The 17,116-nt window shown below is 35.0% G+C and overlaps 1 protein-coding gene across 1 annotated transcript in view; it reads right to left on the bottom strand.

Annotated features, from left to right (window-relative positions):
- Positions 1 to 1,446: 1,446 nt before the first annotated feature.
- Positions 1,447 to 17,116, bottom strand: part of C5 (complement C5) — a gene marked incomplete in the record, with an annotated part of 397,040 nt that continues 381,370 nt past the window's right edge. Inside the window, 2 exon segments of the mRNA XM_053695931.1 lie at positions 1,447 to 1,460; positions 1,817 to 1,900. Of these exon segments, the coding sequence (XP_053551906.1) occupies positions 1,447 to 1,460; positions 1,817 to 1,900 (98 nt within the window).

The raw sequence follows: 17,116 nt of genomic DNA, 5'->3' as shown, positions 1-17,116 counted from the left end.
GAAGGATTACCTGTGTATCTAATAACGATTGGCTGTATAGGAGAAGAAATACCTGTGTATCTAATAACGATTGGCTGCATAGGAGAAGCAATACCTGTGTATCTAATAACGATTGGATGTATAGGAGCAGCAATACCTGTGTATCTAATAACGATAGGCTGTATAGGAGCGGTAATACCTGTGCATCTACTAACGATTGGCTGCATAGGAGAAGCAATACCTGTGTATCTAATAACGATTGGCTGTATAGGAGCGGTAATACCTGTGTATCTAATAACGATTGGCTGTATAGGAGAAGCAATACCTGTGTATCTACTAACGATTGGCTGTATAGGAGCGGCAATACCTGTGTATCTAATAAGGATTGGCTGTATAGGAGCGGTAATACCTGTGTATCTAATAACGATTGGCTGTATAGGAGAAGAAATATCTGTGTATCTAAAAACGATTGGCTGTATAGGAGAAGCAATACCTGTGTATCTAATAACGATTGGCTGCATAGGAGAAGCATTACCTGTGTATCTAATAACGATTGGCTGTATAGGAGAAGAAATACCTGTGTATCTAATAACGATTGGCTGCATAGGAGAAGCAATACCTGTGTATCTAATAACGATTGGCTGTATAGGAGCAGCAATACCTGTGTATCTAATAACGATAGGCTGTATAGGAGCGGTAATACCTGTGTATCTACTAACGATTGGCTGCATAGGAGAAGCAATACCTGTGTATCTAATAACGATTGGCTGTATAGGAGCGGTAATACCTGTGTATCTACTAACGATTGGCTGCATAGGATTAGCAATACCTGTGTATCTAATAACGATTGGCTGCATAGGAGCGGTAATATCTGTGTATCTACTAACGATTGGCTGCATAGGAGAAGCAATACCTGTGTATCTAATAACGATTGGCTGCATAGGAGCGGTAATACCTGTGTATCTACTAACGATTGGCTGCATAGGAGAAGCAATACCTGTGTATCTAATAACGATTGGCTGTATAGGAGCGGTAATACCTGTGTATCTACTAACGATTGGCTGCATAGGAGAAGCAATACCTGTGTATCTAATAACGATTGGCTGTATAGGAGCGGTAATACCTGTGTATCTACTAACGATTGGCTGCATAGGAGAAGCAATACCTGTGTATCTAATAACGATTGGCTGTATAGGAGCGGTAATACCTGTGTATCTACTAACGATTGGCTGCATAGGAGAAGCAATACCTGTGTATCTAATAACGATTGGCTGCATAGGAGCGGTAATATCTGTGTATCTACTAACGATTGGCTGCATAGGAGAAGCAATACCTGTGTATCTAATAACGATTGGCTGCATAGGAGCGGTAATACCTGTGTATCTACTAACGATTGGCTGCATAGGAGAAGCAATACCTGTGTATCTAATAACGATTGGCTGTATAGGAGCGGTAATACCTGTGTATCTAATAACGATAGGCTGCATAGGAGAAGCAATACCTGTGTATCTAATAACGATAGGCTGTATAGGAGCGGTAATACCTGTGTATCTACTAACGATTGGCTGCATAGGAGAAGCAATACCTGTGTATCTAATAACGATTGGCTGTATAGGAGCGGTAATACCTGTGTATCTAATAACGATTGGCTGTATAGTTTGTAAGAACACAGATTTAATAGTAGATCATTTTCTTAGCATATCCCTTTATTATACAAAAAATCCCCAGTAAATACAATTTAAAGTATTATGAAGTTGAATACACAGAACGCTGGCTAAAATAGAGATATTATGCGGTGGCTCACGACCAGCACACACAACGCATAAGCACCACCTACCTTTTTTAAAAATGTATTTAATAATTGCAGAGTATTTTACAAAATTCGCTTCTACTTCTGATCCCACTATTTCCACTTTATAAGCTGTGGAAGAAAATAAAACAAGGAAGCAATGTGATTAGAAGCTAAATAAACAGTAATATTCATTTGTTACACATTACATATGGGGTCAGTAAGTGGTAAACTATATACCGCACTGTATTACAGAGCACTAAACAGTGTAACAGAGAGAAGGGTACAATTACACATTAGATATGGGGTCTAGTTCAGTAAATGGTAAACTATATACCGCACTGTATTACAGAGCACTAAACAATGTAACAGAGAGAAGGGTACAATTACACATTAGATATGGGGTCTAGTTCAGTAAATGGTTATTTATATGGTAAACTATATACCGCACTGTATTACAGAGCACTAAACAATGTAACAGAGAGAAGGGTACAATTACACATTAGATATGGGGTCTAGTTCAGTAAGTGGTTATATAAATGGTAAACTATATACCGCACTGTATTACAGAGCACTAAACAATGTAACAGAGAGAAGGGTACAATTACACATTAGATATGGGGTCTAGTTCAGTAAGTGGTTATATAAATGGTAAACTATATACTGTACTGTATTACAGAGCACTAAACAATGTAACAGAGAGAAGGGTACAATTACACATTAGATATGGGGTCTAGTTCAGTAAGTGGTTATTTATATGGTAAACTATATACCGCACTGTATTACAGAGCACTAAACAATGTAACAGAGAGAAGGGTACAATTACACATTAGATATGGGGTCTAGTTCAGTAAGTGGTTATTTATATGGTAAACTATATACCGCACTGTATTACAGAGCACTAAACAATGTAACAGAGAGAAGGGTACAATTACACATTAGATATGGGGTCTAGTTCAGTAAGTGGTTATATAAATGATAAACTATATACCGCACTGTATTACAGAGCACTAAACAATGTAACAGAGAGAAGGGTACAATTACACATTAGATATGGGGTCTAGTTCAGTAATTGGTTATTTATATGGTAAACTATATACCGCACTGTATTACAGAGCACTAAACAATGTAACAGAGAGAAGGGTACAATTACACATTAGATATGGGGTCTAGTTCAGTAAGTGGTTATATAAATGATAAACTATATACCGCACTGTATTACAGAGCACTAAACAATGTAACAGAGAGAAGGGTACAATTACACATTAGATATGGGGTCTAGTTCAGTAAGTGGTTATTTATATGGTAAACTATATACCGCACTGTATTACAGAGCACTAAACAATGTAACAGAGAGAAGGGTACAATTACACATTAGATATGGGGTCTAGATCAGTAAGTGGTTATATAAATGGTAAACTATATACCGCACTGTATTACAGAGCACTAAACAATGTAACAGAGAGAAGGGTACAATTACACATTAGATATGGGGTCTAGTTCAGTAAGTGGTTATATAAATGGTAAACTATATACCGCACTGTATTACAGAGCACTAAACAATGTAACAGAGAGAAGGGTACAATTACACATTAGATATGGGGTCTAGTTCAGTAAGTGGTTATTTATATGGTAAACTATATACAGCACTGTATTACAGAGCACTAAACAATGTAACAGAGAGAAGGGTACAATTACACATTAGATATGGGGTCTAGTTCAGTAAGTGGTTATATAAATGGTAAACTATATACCGCACTGTATTACAGAGCACTAAACAATGTAACAGAGAGAAGGGTACAATTACACATTAGATATGGGGTCTAGTTCAGTAAGTGGTTATATAAATGGTAAACTATATACCGCACTGTATTACAGAGCACTAAACAATGTAACAGAGAGAAGGGTACAATTACACATTAGATATGGGGTCTAGATCAGTAAGTGGTTATTTATATGGTAAACTATATACTGCACTGTATTACAGAGCACTAAACAATGTAACAGAGAGAAGGGTACAATTACACATTAGATATGGGGTCTAGTTCAGTAAATGGTAAACTATATACCGCACTGTATTACAGAGCACTAAACAATGTAACAGAGAGAAGGGTACAATTACACATTAGATATGGGGTCTAGTTCAGTAAATGGTAAACTATATACTGCACTGTATTACAGAGCACTAAACAATGTAACAGAGAGAAGGGTACAATTACACATTAGATATGGGGTCTAGTTCAGTAAATGGTAAACTATATACCGCACTGTATTACAGAGCACTAAACAATGTAACAGAGAGAAGGGTACAATTACACATTAGATATGGGGTCTAGTTCAGTAAGTGGTTATATAAATGGTAAACTATATACCGCACTGTATTACAGAGCACTAAACAATGTAACAGAGAGAAGGGTACAATTACACATTAGATATGGGGTCTAGTTCAGTAAGTGGTTATATAAATGATAAACTATATACCGCACTGTATTACAGAGCACTAAACAATGTAACAGAGAGAAGGGTACAATTACACATTAGATATGGGGTCTAGTTCAGTAAGTGGTTATATAAATGGTAAACTATATACCGCACTGTATTACAGAGCACTAAACAATGTAACAGAGAGAAGGGTACAATTACACATTAGATATGGGGTCTAGTTCAGTAAGTGGTTATATAAATGGTAAACTATATACCGCACTGTATTACAGAGCACTAAACAATGTAACAGAGAGAAGGGTACAATTACACATTAGATATGGGGTCTAGTTCAGTAAGTGGTTATATAAATGGTAAACTATATACCGCACTGTATTACAGAGCACTAAACAATGTAACAGAGAGAAGGGTACAATTACACATTAGATATGGGGTCTAGTTCAGTAAGTGGTTATATAAATGGTAAACTATATACCGCACTGTATTACAGAGCACTAAACAATGTAACAGAGAGAAGGGTACAATTACACATTAGATATGGGGTCTAGTTCAGTAAGTGGTTATATAAATGGTAAACTATATACCGCACTGTATTACAGAGCACTAAACAATGTAACAGAGAGAAGGGTACAATTACACATTAGATATGGGGTCTAGTTCAGTAAGTGGTTATATAAATGGTAAACTATATACAGCACTGTATTACAGAGCACTAAACAATGTAACAGAGAGAAGGGTACAATTACACATTAGATATGGGGTCTAGTTCAGTAAGTGGTTATATAAATGGTAAACTATATACCGCACTGTATTACAGAGCACTAAACAATGTAACAGAGAGAAGGGTACAATTACACATTAGATATGGGGTCTAGTTCAGTAAGTGGTTATATAAATGGTAAACTATATACCGCACTGTATTACAGAGCACTAAACAATGTAACAGAGAGAAGGGTACAATTACACATTAGATATGGGGTCTAGTTCAGTAAGTGGTTATATAAATGGTAAACTATATACCGCACTGTAATACAGAGCACTAAACAATGTAACAGAGAGAAGGGTACAATTACACATTAGATATGGGGTCTAGTTCAGTAAGTGGTTATATAAATGGTAAACTATATACCGCACTGTATTACAGAGCACTAAACAATGTAACAGAGAGAAGGGTACAATTACACATAAGATATGGGGTCTAGTTCAGTAAGTGGTTATAATAAATGTAAACTATATACCGCACTGTATACAGAGCACAAAACAATGTAACAGAGAGAAGGGTACAATTACACATTAGATATGGGGTCTAGTTCAGTTAAGTGGTTAATATAAATGGTAAACTATATACCGCAATGTATTACAGAGCACTAAACAATGTAACAGAGAGAAGGGTACAATTACACATTAGATATGGGGTCTAGTTCAGTAAGTAGGTTATATAAATGGTAAACTATATACCGCACTGTATTACAGAGCACTAAACAATGTAACAGAGAGAAGGGTAACAATTACACATTAGATATGGGGTCTAGTTCAGTAAGTGGTTATATAAATGGTAAACTATATACCGCACTGTTATTACATAGCACTAAACAATGTACAGAGAGAAGGGTACAATTACACATTAGATATGGGGTCTAGTTCATGTAAGTGGGTTTCTAAATGGTATAACTATATACCGCACTGTATTACAGAGCACTAAACAATGTAACAGAGAGAAGGGTACAATTACACATTAGATATGGGGTCTAGTCAGTAAGTGGTTATATAAATGGGTAACTATATACCGCACTGTATTACAGAGCACTAAACAAAGTAACAGAGAGAAGGGTCTAGTTCAGTAAGTGGTTATATAAATGGTAAACTATATACCGCACTGTATTACAGAGCACTAAACAATGTAACAGAGAGAAGGGTACAATTACACATTAGATATGGGGTCTAGTTCAGTAAGTGGTTATATAAATGGTAAACTATATACCGCACTGTATTACAGAGCACTAAACAATGTAACAGAGAGAAGGGTACAATTACACATTAGATATGGGGTCTAGTTCAGTAAGTGGTTATTTATATGGTAAACTATATACCGCACTGTATTACAGAGCACTAAACAATGTAACAGAGAGAAGGGTACAATTACACATTAGATATGGGGTCTAGTTCAGTAAGTGGTTATATAAATGGTAAACTATATACCGCACTGTATTACAGAGCACTAAACAATGTAACAGAGAGAAGGGTACAATTACACATTAGATATGGGGTCTAGTTCAGTAAGTGGTTATATAAATGGTAAACTATATACCGCACTGTATTACAGAGCACTAAACAATGTAACAGAGAGAAGGGTACAATTACACATTAGATATGGGGTCTAGTTCAGTAAGTGGTTATATAAATGGTAAACTATATACGCACTGTATTACAGAGCACTAAACAATGTAACAGAGAGAAGGGTACAATTACACATTAGATATGGGGTCTAGTTCAGTAAGTGGTTATATAAATGGTAAACTATATACCGCACTGTATTACAGAGCACTAAACAATGTAACAGAGAGAAGGGTACAATTACACATTAGATATGGGGTCTAGTTCAGTAAGTGGTTATATATATGGTAAACTATATACCAGCACTGTAATTACAGAGCACTAAACAATGTAACAGAGAGAAGGGTACAATTACACATTAGATATGGGGTCTAGTTCAGTAAGTGGTTATATATATGGTAAACTATATACCGCACTGTATTACAGAGCACTAAACAATGTAACAGAGAGAAGGGTACAATTACACATTAGATATGGGGTCTAGTTCAGTAAGTGGTTATATAAATGGTAAACTATATACCGCACTGTATTACAGAGCACTAAACAATGTAACAGAGAGAAGGGTACAATTACACATTAGATATGGGGTCTAGTTCAGTAAGTGGTTATATAAATGGTAAACTATATACCGCACTGTATTACAGAGCACTAAACAATGTAACAGAGAGAAGGGTACAATTACACATTAGATATGGGGTCTAGTTCAGTAAGTGGTTATATAAATGGAAAACTATATACCGCACTGTATTACAGAGCACTAAACAATGTAACAGAGAGAAGGGTACAATTACACATTAGATATGGGTCTAGTTCAGTAAGTGGTTATATAAATGGTAAACTATATACCGCACTGTATTACAGAGCACTAAACAATGTAACAGAGAGAAGGGTACAATTACACATTAGATATGGGTCTAGTTCAGTAAGTGGTTATATAAATGGTAAACTATATACCGCACTGTATTACAGAGCACTAAACAATGTAACAGAGAGAAGGGTACAATTACACATTAGATATGGGGTCTAGTTCAGTAAGTGGTTATATAAATGGTAAACTATATACCGCACTGTATTACAGAGCACTAAACAATGTAACAGAGAGAAGGGTACAATTACACATTAGATATGGGGTCTAGTTCAGTAAATGGTTATATAAATGGTAAACTATATACCGCACTGTATTACAGAGCACTAAACAATGTAACAGAGAGAAGGGTACAATTACACATTAGATATGGGGTCTAGTTCAGTAAGTGGTTATATAAATGGTAAACTATATACCGCACTGTATTACAGAGCACTAAACAATGTAACAGAGAGAAGGGTACAATTACACATTAGATATGGGGTCTAGTTCAGTAAGTGGTTATATAAATGGTAAACTATATACCGCACTGTATTACAGAGCACTAAACAATGTAACAGAGAGAAGGGTACAATTACACATTAGATATGGGGTCTAGATCAGTAAGTGGTTATATAAATGGTAAACTATATACCGCACTGTATTACAGAGCACTAAACAATGTAACAGAGAGAAGGGTACAATTACACATTAGATATGGGGTCTAGTTCAGTAAGTGGTTATATAAATGGTAAACTATATACCGCACTGTATTACAGAGCACTAAACAATGGTAACAGAGAGAAGGGTACAATTACACATAGATATGGGGTCTAGTTCAGTAAGTGGTTTATTTATATGGTAAACCTATATACCGCACCTGTATTACAGAGGCACTAAACAATGTATCAGAGAGAAGGGTACAATTACACATTAGATATGGGGTCTAGTTCAGTAAATGGTAAACTATATACCGCACTGTATTACAGAGCACTAACAATGTAACAGAGAGAAGGGTACAAATTACACATTAGATATGGGGTCTAGTTCAGTAAATGGTAAACTATATACCGCACTGTATTACAGAGCACTAAACAATGTAACAGAGAGAAGGGTACAATTACACATTAGATATGGGGTCTAGTTCAGTAAGTGGTTATATAAATGGGTAAACTATATACCGCACTGTATTACAGAGCACTAAAACAATGTAACAGAGAGAAGGTGTACAATTACACATTAGATATGGGGTCTAGTTCAGGTAAGTGGTTATATAAATGGTAAAACTATATACCGCACTGTATTACAGAGCACTAAACAATGTAACAGAGAGAAGGGTAGCAATTACAAATTAGATATGGGGTCTAGTTCAGTAAGTGGTTATATAAATGGTAAACTATATACCGCACTGTATTACAGAGCACTAAACAATGTAACAGAGAGAAGGGTACAATTACACATTTGATATGGGGTCTAGTTCAGTAAGTGGTTATTTATATGGTAAACTATATACTGCACTGTATTACAGAGCACTAAACAATGTAACAGAGAGAAGGGTACAATTACACATTAGATATGGGGTCTAGTTCAGTAAGTGGTTATATAAATGGTAAACTATATACCGCACTGTATTACAGAGCACTAAACAATGTAACAGAGAGAAGGGTACAATTACACATTAGATATGGGGTCTAGTTCAGTAAATGGTTATATAAATGGTAAACTATATACCGCACTGTATTACAGAGCACTAAACAATGTAACAGAGAGAAGGGTACAATTACACATTAGATATGGGGTCTAGTTCAGTAAGTGGTTATATAAATGGTAAACTATATACCGCACTGTATTACAGAGCACTAAACAATGTAACAGAGAGAAGGGTACAATTACACATTAGATATGGGGTCTAGTTCAGTAAGTGGTTATATAAATGGTAAACTATATACCGCACTGTATTACAGAGCACTAAACAATGTAACAGAGAGAAGGGTACAATTACACATTAGATATGGGGTCTAGTTCAGTAAGTGGTTATATAAATGGTAAACTATATACCGCACTGTATTACAGAGCACTAAACAATGTAACAGAGAGAAGGGTACAATTACACATTAGATATGGGGTCTAGTTCAGTAAATGGTAAACTATATACCGCACTGTATTACAGAGCACTAAACAATGTAACAGAGAGAAGGGTACAATTACACATTAGATATGGGGTCTAGTTCAGTAAGTGGTAAAAATGTACTATATACCGCACTGTATTACAGAGCACTAAACAATGTAACAGAGAGAAGGGTACAATTACACATTAGATATGGGGTCTAGTTCAGTAAGTGGTTATATAAATGGTAAACTATATACCGCACTGTATTACAGAGCACTAAACAATGTAACAGAGAGAAGGGTACAATTACACATTAGATATGGGGTCTAGTTCAGTAAGTGGTTATATAAATGGTAAACTATATACCGCACTGTATTACAGAGCACTAAACAATGTAACAGAGAGAAGGGTACAATTACACATTAGATATGGGGTCTAGTTCAGTAAGTGGTTATATAAATGGTAAACTATATACCGCACTGTAATACAGAGCACTAAACAATGTAACAGAGAGAAGGGTACAATTACACATTAGATATGGGGTCTAGTTCAGTAAGTGGTTATATAAATGGTAAACTATATACCGCACTGTATTACAGAGCACTAAACAATGTAACAGAGAGAAGGGTACAATTACACATTAGATATGGGGTCTAGTTCAGTAAGTGGTTATATAAATGGTAAACTATATACCGCACTGTATTACAGAGCACTAAACAATGTAACAGAGAGAAGGGTACAATTACACATTAGATATGGGGTCTAGTTCAGTAAGTGGTTATATAAATGGTAAACTATATACCGCACTGTATTACAGAGCACTAAACAATGTAACAGAGAGAAGGGTACAATTACACATTAGATATGGGGTCTAGTTCAGTAAGTGGTTATATAAATGGTAAACTATATACCGCACTGTATTACAGAGCACTAAACAATGTAACAGAGAGAAGGGTACAATTACACATTAGATATGGGGTCTAGTTCAGTAAGTGGTTATATAAATGGTAAACTATATACCGCACTGTATTACAGAGCACTAAACAATGTAACAGAGAGAAGGGTACAATTACACATTAGATATGGGGTCTAGTTCAGTAAGTGGTTATATAAATGGTAAACTATATACCGCACTGTATTACAGAGCACTAAACAATGTAACAGAGAGAAGGGTACAAATACACATTAGATATGGGGTCTAGTTCAGTAAGTGGTTATATAAATGGTAAACTATATACCGCACTGTATTACAGAGCACTAAACAATGTAACAGAGAGAAGGGTACAATTACACATTAGATATGGGGTCTAGTTCAGTAAGTGGTTATATAAATGGTAAACTATATACCGCACTGTATACAGAGCACTAAACAATGTAACAGAGAGAAGGGTACAATTACACATTAGATATGGGGTCTAGTTCAGTAAGTGGTTATATAAATGGTAAACTATATACCGCACTGTATTACAGAGCACTAAACAATGTAACAGAGAGAAGGGTACAATTACACATTAGATATGGGGTCTAGTTCAGTAAGTGGTTATATAAATGGTAAACTATATACCGCACTGTATTACAGAGCACTAAACAATGTAACAGAGAGAAGGGTACAATTACACTTAGATATGGGGTCTAGTCAGTAAGTGGTTATATAAATGGTAAACTATATACCGCACTGTATTACAGAGCACTAAACAATGTAACAGAGAGAAGGGTACAATTACACATTAGATATGGGGTCTAGTTCAGTAAGTGGTTATATAAATGTAAACTATATACCGCACTGTATTACAGAGCACTAAACAATGTAACAGAGAGAAGGGTACAATTACACATTAGATATGGGGTCTAGTTCAGTAATGGTTATATAAATGGTAAACTATATACCGCACTGTATTACATAGCACTAAACAATGTAACAGAGAAGAGGGTACAATTACACATTAGATATGGGGTCTAGTATCAGTAAGTGGTTATTTATATGGTAAACTATATACCGCACTGTATTACAGAGCACTAAACAATGTAACAGAGAGAAGGGTACAATTACACATTTGATATGGGGTCTAGTTCAGTAAGTGGTTATATAAATGGTAAACTATATACCGCACTGTATTACAGAGCACTAAACAATGTAACAGAGAGAAGGGTACAATTACACATTAGATATGGGGTCTAGTTCAGTAAATGGTAAACTAATACCGCACTGTATACAGAGCACTAAACAATGTAACAGAGAGAAGGGTACCAATTACACATTAGATATGGGGTCTAGTTCAGTAAGCTGGTTATATAAATGGTAAAACTATATACCGCACTGTATTAACAGAGCACTAAACAATGTAACAGAGAGAAGGGTACAATTAACATTAGATATGGGGTTCTAGTTCAGTAAGTGGTTATATAAATGGTAAACTATATACCGCACTGTATTACAGAGCACTAAACAATGTAACAGAGAGAAGGGTACAATTACAACATTAGATATGGGGTCTAGTTCAGTAAGTGGTTATATAAATGGTAAACTATATACCGCACTGTATTACAGAGCACTAAACAATGTAACAGAGAGAAGGGTACAATTACACATTAGATATGGGGTCTAGTTCAGTAAGTGGTTATATAAATGGTAAATATATACCGCACTGTATTACAGAGCACTAAACAATGTAACAGAGAGAAGGGTACAATTACACATTAGATATGGGTCTAGTTCAGTAAGTGGTTATATAAATGGTAAACTATATACCGCACTGTATTACAGAGCACTAAACTATGTAACAGAGAGAAGGGTACAATACACATTGATATGGGGTCTAGTTCAGTAAGTGGTTATATAAATGGTAAACTATATACCGCACTGTATTACAGAGCACTAAACAATGTAACAGAGAGAAGGGTACAATTACACATTAGATATGGGGTCTAGTTCAGTAAGTGGTTATATAAATGATAACTATATACGCACTGTATTACAGAGCACTAAAACAATGTAACAGAGAGAAGGGTACAATTACACATTAGATATGGGGTCTAGTTCAGTAAGTGGTTATATAAATGGTAAACTATATACCGCACTGTATTACAGAGCACTAAACAATGTAACAGAGAGAAGGGTACAATTACACATTAGATATGGGGTCTAGTTCAGTAAGTGGTTATTTAAATGGTAAACTATATACCGCACTGTATTACAGAGCACTAAACAATGTAACAGAGAGAAGGGTACAATTACACATTAGATATGGGGTCTAGTTCAGTAAGTGGTTATAAATGGTAAACTATATACAGCACTGTATTACACGAGCACTAAACAATGTAACAGAGAGAAGGGTACAATTACACATTAGATATGGGGTCTAGTTCAGTAAGTGGTTAAACCTATATACCGCACTGTATTACAGAGCACTAAACAATGTAACAGAGAGAAGGGTACAATTACACATTAGATATGGGGTCTAGTTCAGTAAGTGGTTATATAAATGGTAAACTATATACCGCACTGTATTACAGAGCACTAAACAATGTAACAGAGAGAAGGGTACAATTACACATTAGATATGGGGTCTAGTTCAGTAAGTGGTTATATAAATGGTAAACTATATACCGCACTGTATTACAGAGCACTAAACAATGTAACAGAGAGAAAGGGTACAATTACACATTAGATATGGGGTCTAGATCAGTAAGTGGTTATATAAATGATAAACAATATACCGCACTGTATTACAGAGCACTAAACAATGTAACAGAGAGAAGGGTACAATTACACATTAGATATGGGGTCTAGTTCAGTAAGTGGTTATATAAATGGTAAACTATAACCGAACAGTATTACAGAGCACTAAACAATGTAACAGAGAGAAGGGTACAATTACACATTAGATATGGGGTCTAGTTCAGTAAGTGGTTTATATAAATGGTAAACTATATACCGCACTGTATTACAGAGCACTAAAAAAATGTAACAGAGAGAAGGGTACAATTAACACATTAGATATGGGGTCTAGTTCAGTAAGTGGTTATATAATGGTAAACTATATAGCACTGTAATACAGAGCACTAAACAATTAACAGAGAGAAGGGTAAATTACACATTAGATATGGGGGTCTAGTTCAGTAAGTGGTTTATATAAATGGTAAACTATATACCGCACTGTATTACAGAGCACTAAACAATGTAACAGAGAGAAGGGTACAATTACACATTAGATATGGGGTCTAGTTCAGAAGTGGTTATATAAATGGTAAACTATACTACCGCACTGTATTACAGAGCACTAAACAATGTAACAGACAGAAGGGTACAATTACACATTAGATATGGGGTCTAGTTCAGTAAGTGGTGTATTTATATGGTAAACTATATACTGCACTGTATTACAGAGCACTAAACAATGTACAGAGAGAAGGGTACAATTACACATTAGATATGGGGTCTAGTTCAGTAAGTGGTTATATAAATGGTAAACTATATACCGCACTGTATTACAGAGCACTAAACAATGTAACAGAGAGAAGGGTACAATTATACATTAGATATGGGGTCTAGTTCAGTAAATGGTTATATAAATGGTAAACTATATACCGCACTGTATTACAGAGCACTAAACAATGTAACAGAGAGAAGGGTACAATTATACATTAGATATGGGGTCTAGATCAGTAAGTGGTTATACTAAATGGTCAAACTATATACACGCCACTGTATTACAGAGCACTAAACAATGTAACAGAGAGAAGGGTACAATTACACATTAGATATGGGGTCTAGTTCAGTAAGTGGTTATATTAAATGGTAAACTATATACCGCACTGTATTACAGAGCACTAAACAATGTAACAGAGAGAAGGGTACAATTACACATTAGATATGGGGTCTAGATCAGTAAGTGGTTATATAAATGGTAAACTATATACCGCACTGTATTACAGAGCACTAAACAATGTAACAGAGAGAAGGGTACAATTACACATTAGATATGGGGTCTAGTTCAGTAAGTGGTTATATAAATGGTAAACTATATACCGCACTGTATTACAGAGCACTAAACAATGTAACAGAGAGAAGGGTACAATTACACATTAGATATGGGGTCTAGTTCAGTAAGTGGTTATATAAATGGTAAACTATATACCGCACTGTATTACAGAGCACTAAACAATGTAACAGAGAGAAGGGTACAATTACACATTAGATATGGGGTCTAGATCAGTAAGTGGTTATATAAATGATAAACTATATACCGCACTGTATTACAGAGCACTAAACAATGTAACAGATGAGAAGGGTACAATTACACATTAGATATGGGGTCTAGTTCAGTAAGTGGTTATATAAATGGTAAACTATATACCGCACTGTATTACAGAGCACTAAACAATGTAACAGAGAGAAGGGTACAATTACACATTAGATATGGGGTCTAGTTCAGTAAATGGTAAACTATATACCGCTCTGTATTACAGAGCACTAAACAATGTAACAGAGAGAAGGGTACAATTACACATTAGATATGGGGTCTAGTTCAGTAAGTGGTTATATAAATGGTAAACTATATACCGCACTGTATTACAGAGCACTAAACAATGTAACAGAGAGAAGGGTACAATTACACATTAGATATGGGGTCTAGTTCAGTAAGTGGTTATATAAATGGTAAACTATATACCGCACTGTATTACAGAGCACTAAACAATGTAACAGAGAGAAGGGTACAATTACACATTAGATATGGGGTCTAGTTCAGTAAGTGGTTATATAAATGGTAAACTATATACCGCACTGTATTACAGAGCACTAAACACTGTAACAGAGAGAAGGGTACAATTACACATTAGATATGGGGTCTAGATCAGTAAGTGGTTATATAAATGATAAACTATATACCGCACTGTATTACAGAGCACTAAACAATGTAACAGAGAGAAGGGTACAATTACACATTAGATATGGGGTCTAGTTCAGTAAGTGGTTATATAATGGTAAACTATATACCGCACTGTATTACAGAGCACTAAACAATGTAACAGAGAGAAGGGTACAATTACACATTAGATATGGGGTCTAGTTCAGTAAGTGGTTATATAAATGGTAAACTATATACCGCACTGTATTACAGAGCACTAAACAATGTAACAGAGAGAAGGGTACAATTACACATTAGATATGGGGTCTAGTTCAGTAAGTGGTTATATAAATGGTAAACTATATACCGCACTGTAATACAGAGCACTAAACAATGTAACAGGAGAGAAGGGTACAATTACACATTAGATATGGGGTCTAGATCAGTAAGTGGTTATATAAATGGTAAACTATATACCGCACTGTATTACAGAGCACTAAACAATGTAACAGAGAGAAGGGTACAATTACACATTAGATATGGGGTCTAGTTCAGTAAGTGGTTATATAAATGGTAAACTATATACCGCACTGTATTACAGAGCACTAAACAATGTAACAGAGAGATGTACTAATATTAGACATATCACATGCATGCTATTTGATTCTATATTGCATGTACACACTAATATTAGACATATCACATGCATGCTATTTGATTCTATATTGCATGTACACACTAATATTACACATATCACATGTACACATTATCTCACATGCATTGCTAATTGATTCTCTCATATTGTGCTTGTGCACACACTAATATTACGACATATCACATGTTACTCTCATTATCACATGCATGCTATTTGATTCTATATTGCATGTACGTACTAATATTAGACATATCACATGTACACATTATCACATGCATGCTATTTGATTCTATATTGCATGTACGTACTAATATTAGACATATCACATGTACACATTATCACATGCATGCTATTTGATTCTATATTGCATGTACGTACTAATATTAGACATATCACATGTACACATTATCACATGAATGCTATTTGATTCTATATTGCATGTACGTACTAATATTAGACATATCACATGTACACATTATCACATGCATGCTATTTGATTCTATATTGCATGTACGTACTAATATTAGACATATCACATGTACACATTATCACATGCATGCTATTTGATTCTATATTGCATGTACGTACTAATATTAGACATATCACATGTACACATTATCACATGCATGCTATTTGATTCTATATTGCATGTACGTACTAATATTAGACATATCACATGTACACATTATCACATGCATGCTATTTGATTCTATATTGCATGTACGTACATATTACACATATCACATGTACAACATTATCACATGCCATGCTATTTGATTCTATATTGCATGACTACTTACTAATATTAGACATATCACATGTACACATTATCACATGCATGCTATTTGATTCTATATTGCATGTACATACTAATATTAGACATATCACATGTACACATATCACATGCATGCTATTTGATTCTATACTATGCATGTACCATACTAATATTAGACATATCCAACATGTACACATTATCACATGCATGCTATTTGATTCTATATTGCATGTACGAACTAATATTAGACATATCACATGTACACATTATCACATGCATGCTATTTGATTCTATATTGCATGTACTTACTAATATTAGACATATCACATTTACACATTA

The sequence above is a fragment of the Bombina bombina genome, chromosome 12 (genome assembly GCF_027579735.1).
Source record: "Bombina bombina isolate aBomBom1 chromosome 12, aBomBom1.pri, whole genome shotgun sequence".
NCBI classification, from domain to species: domain Eukaryota; kingdom Metazoa; phylum Chordata; class Amphibia; order Anura; family Bombinatoridae; genus Bombina; species Bombina bombina.
This window is presented reverse-complemented; position numbering and strand designations above follow the sequence as displayed.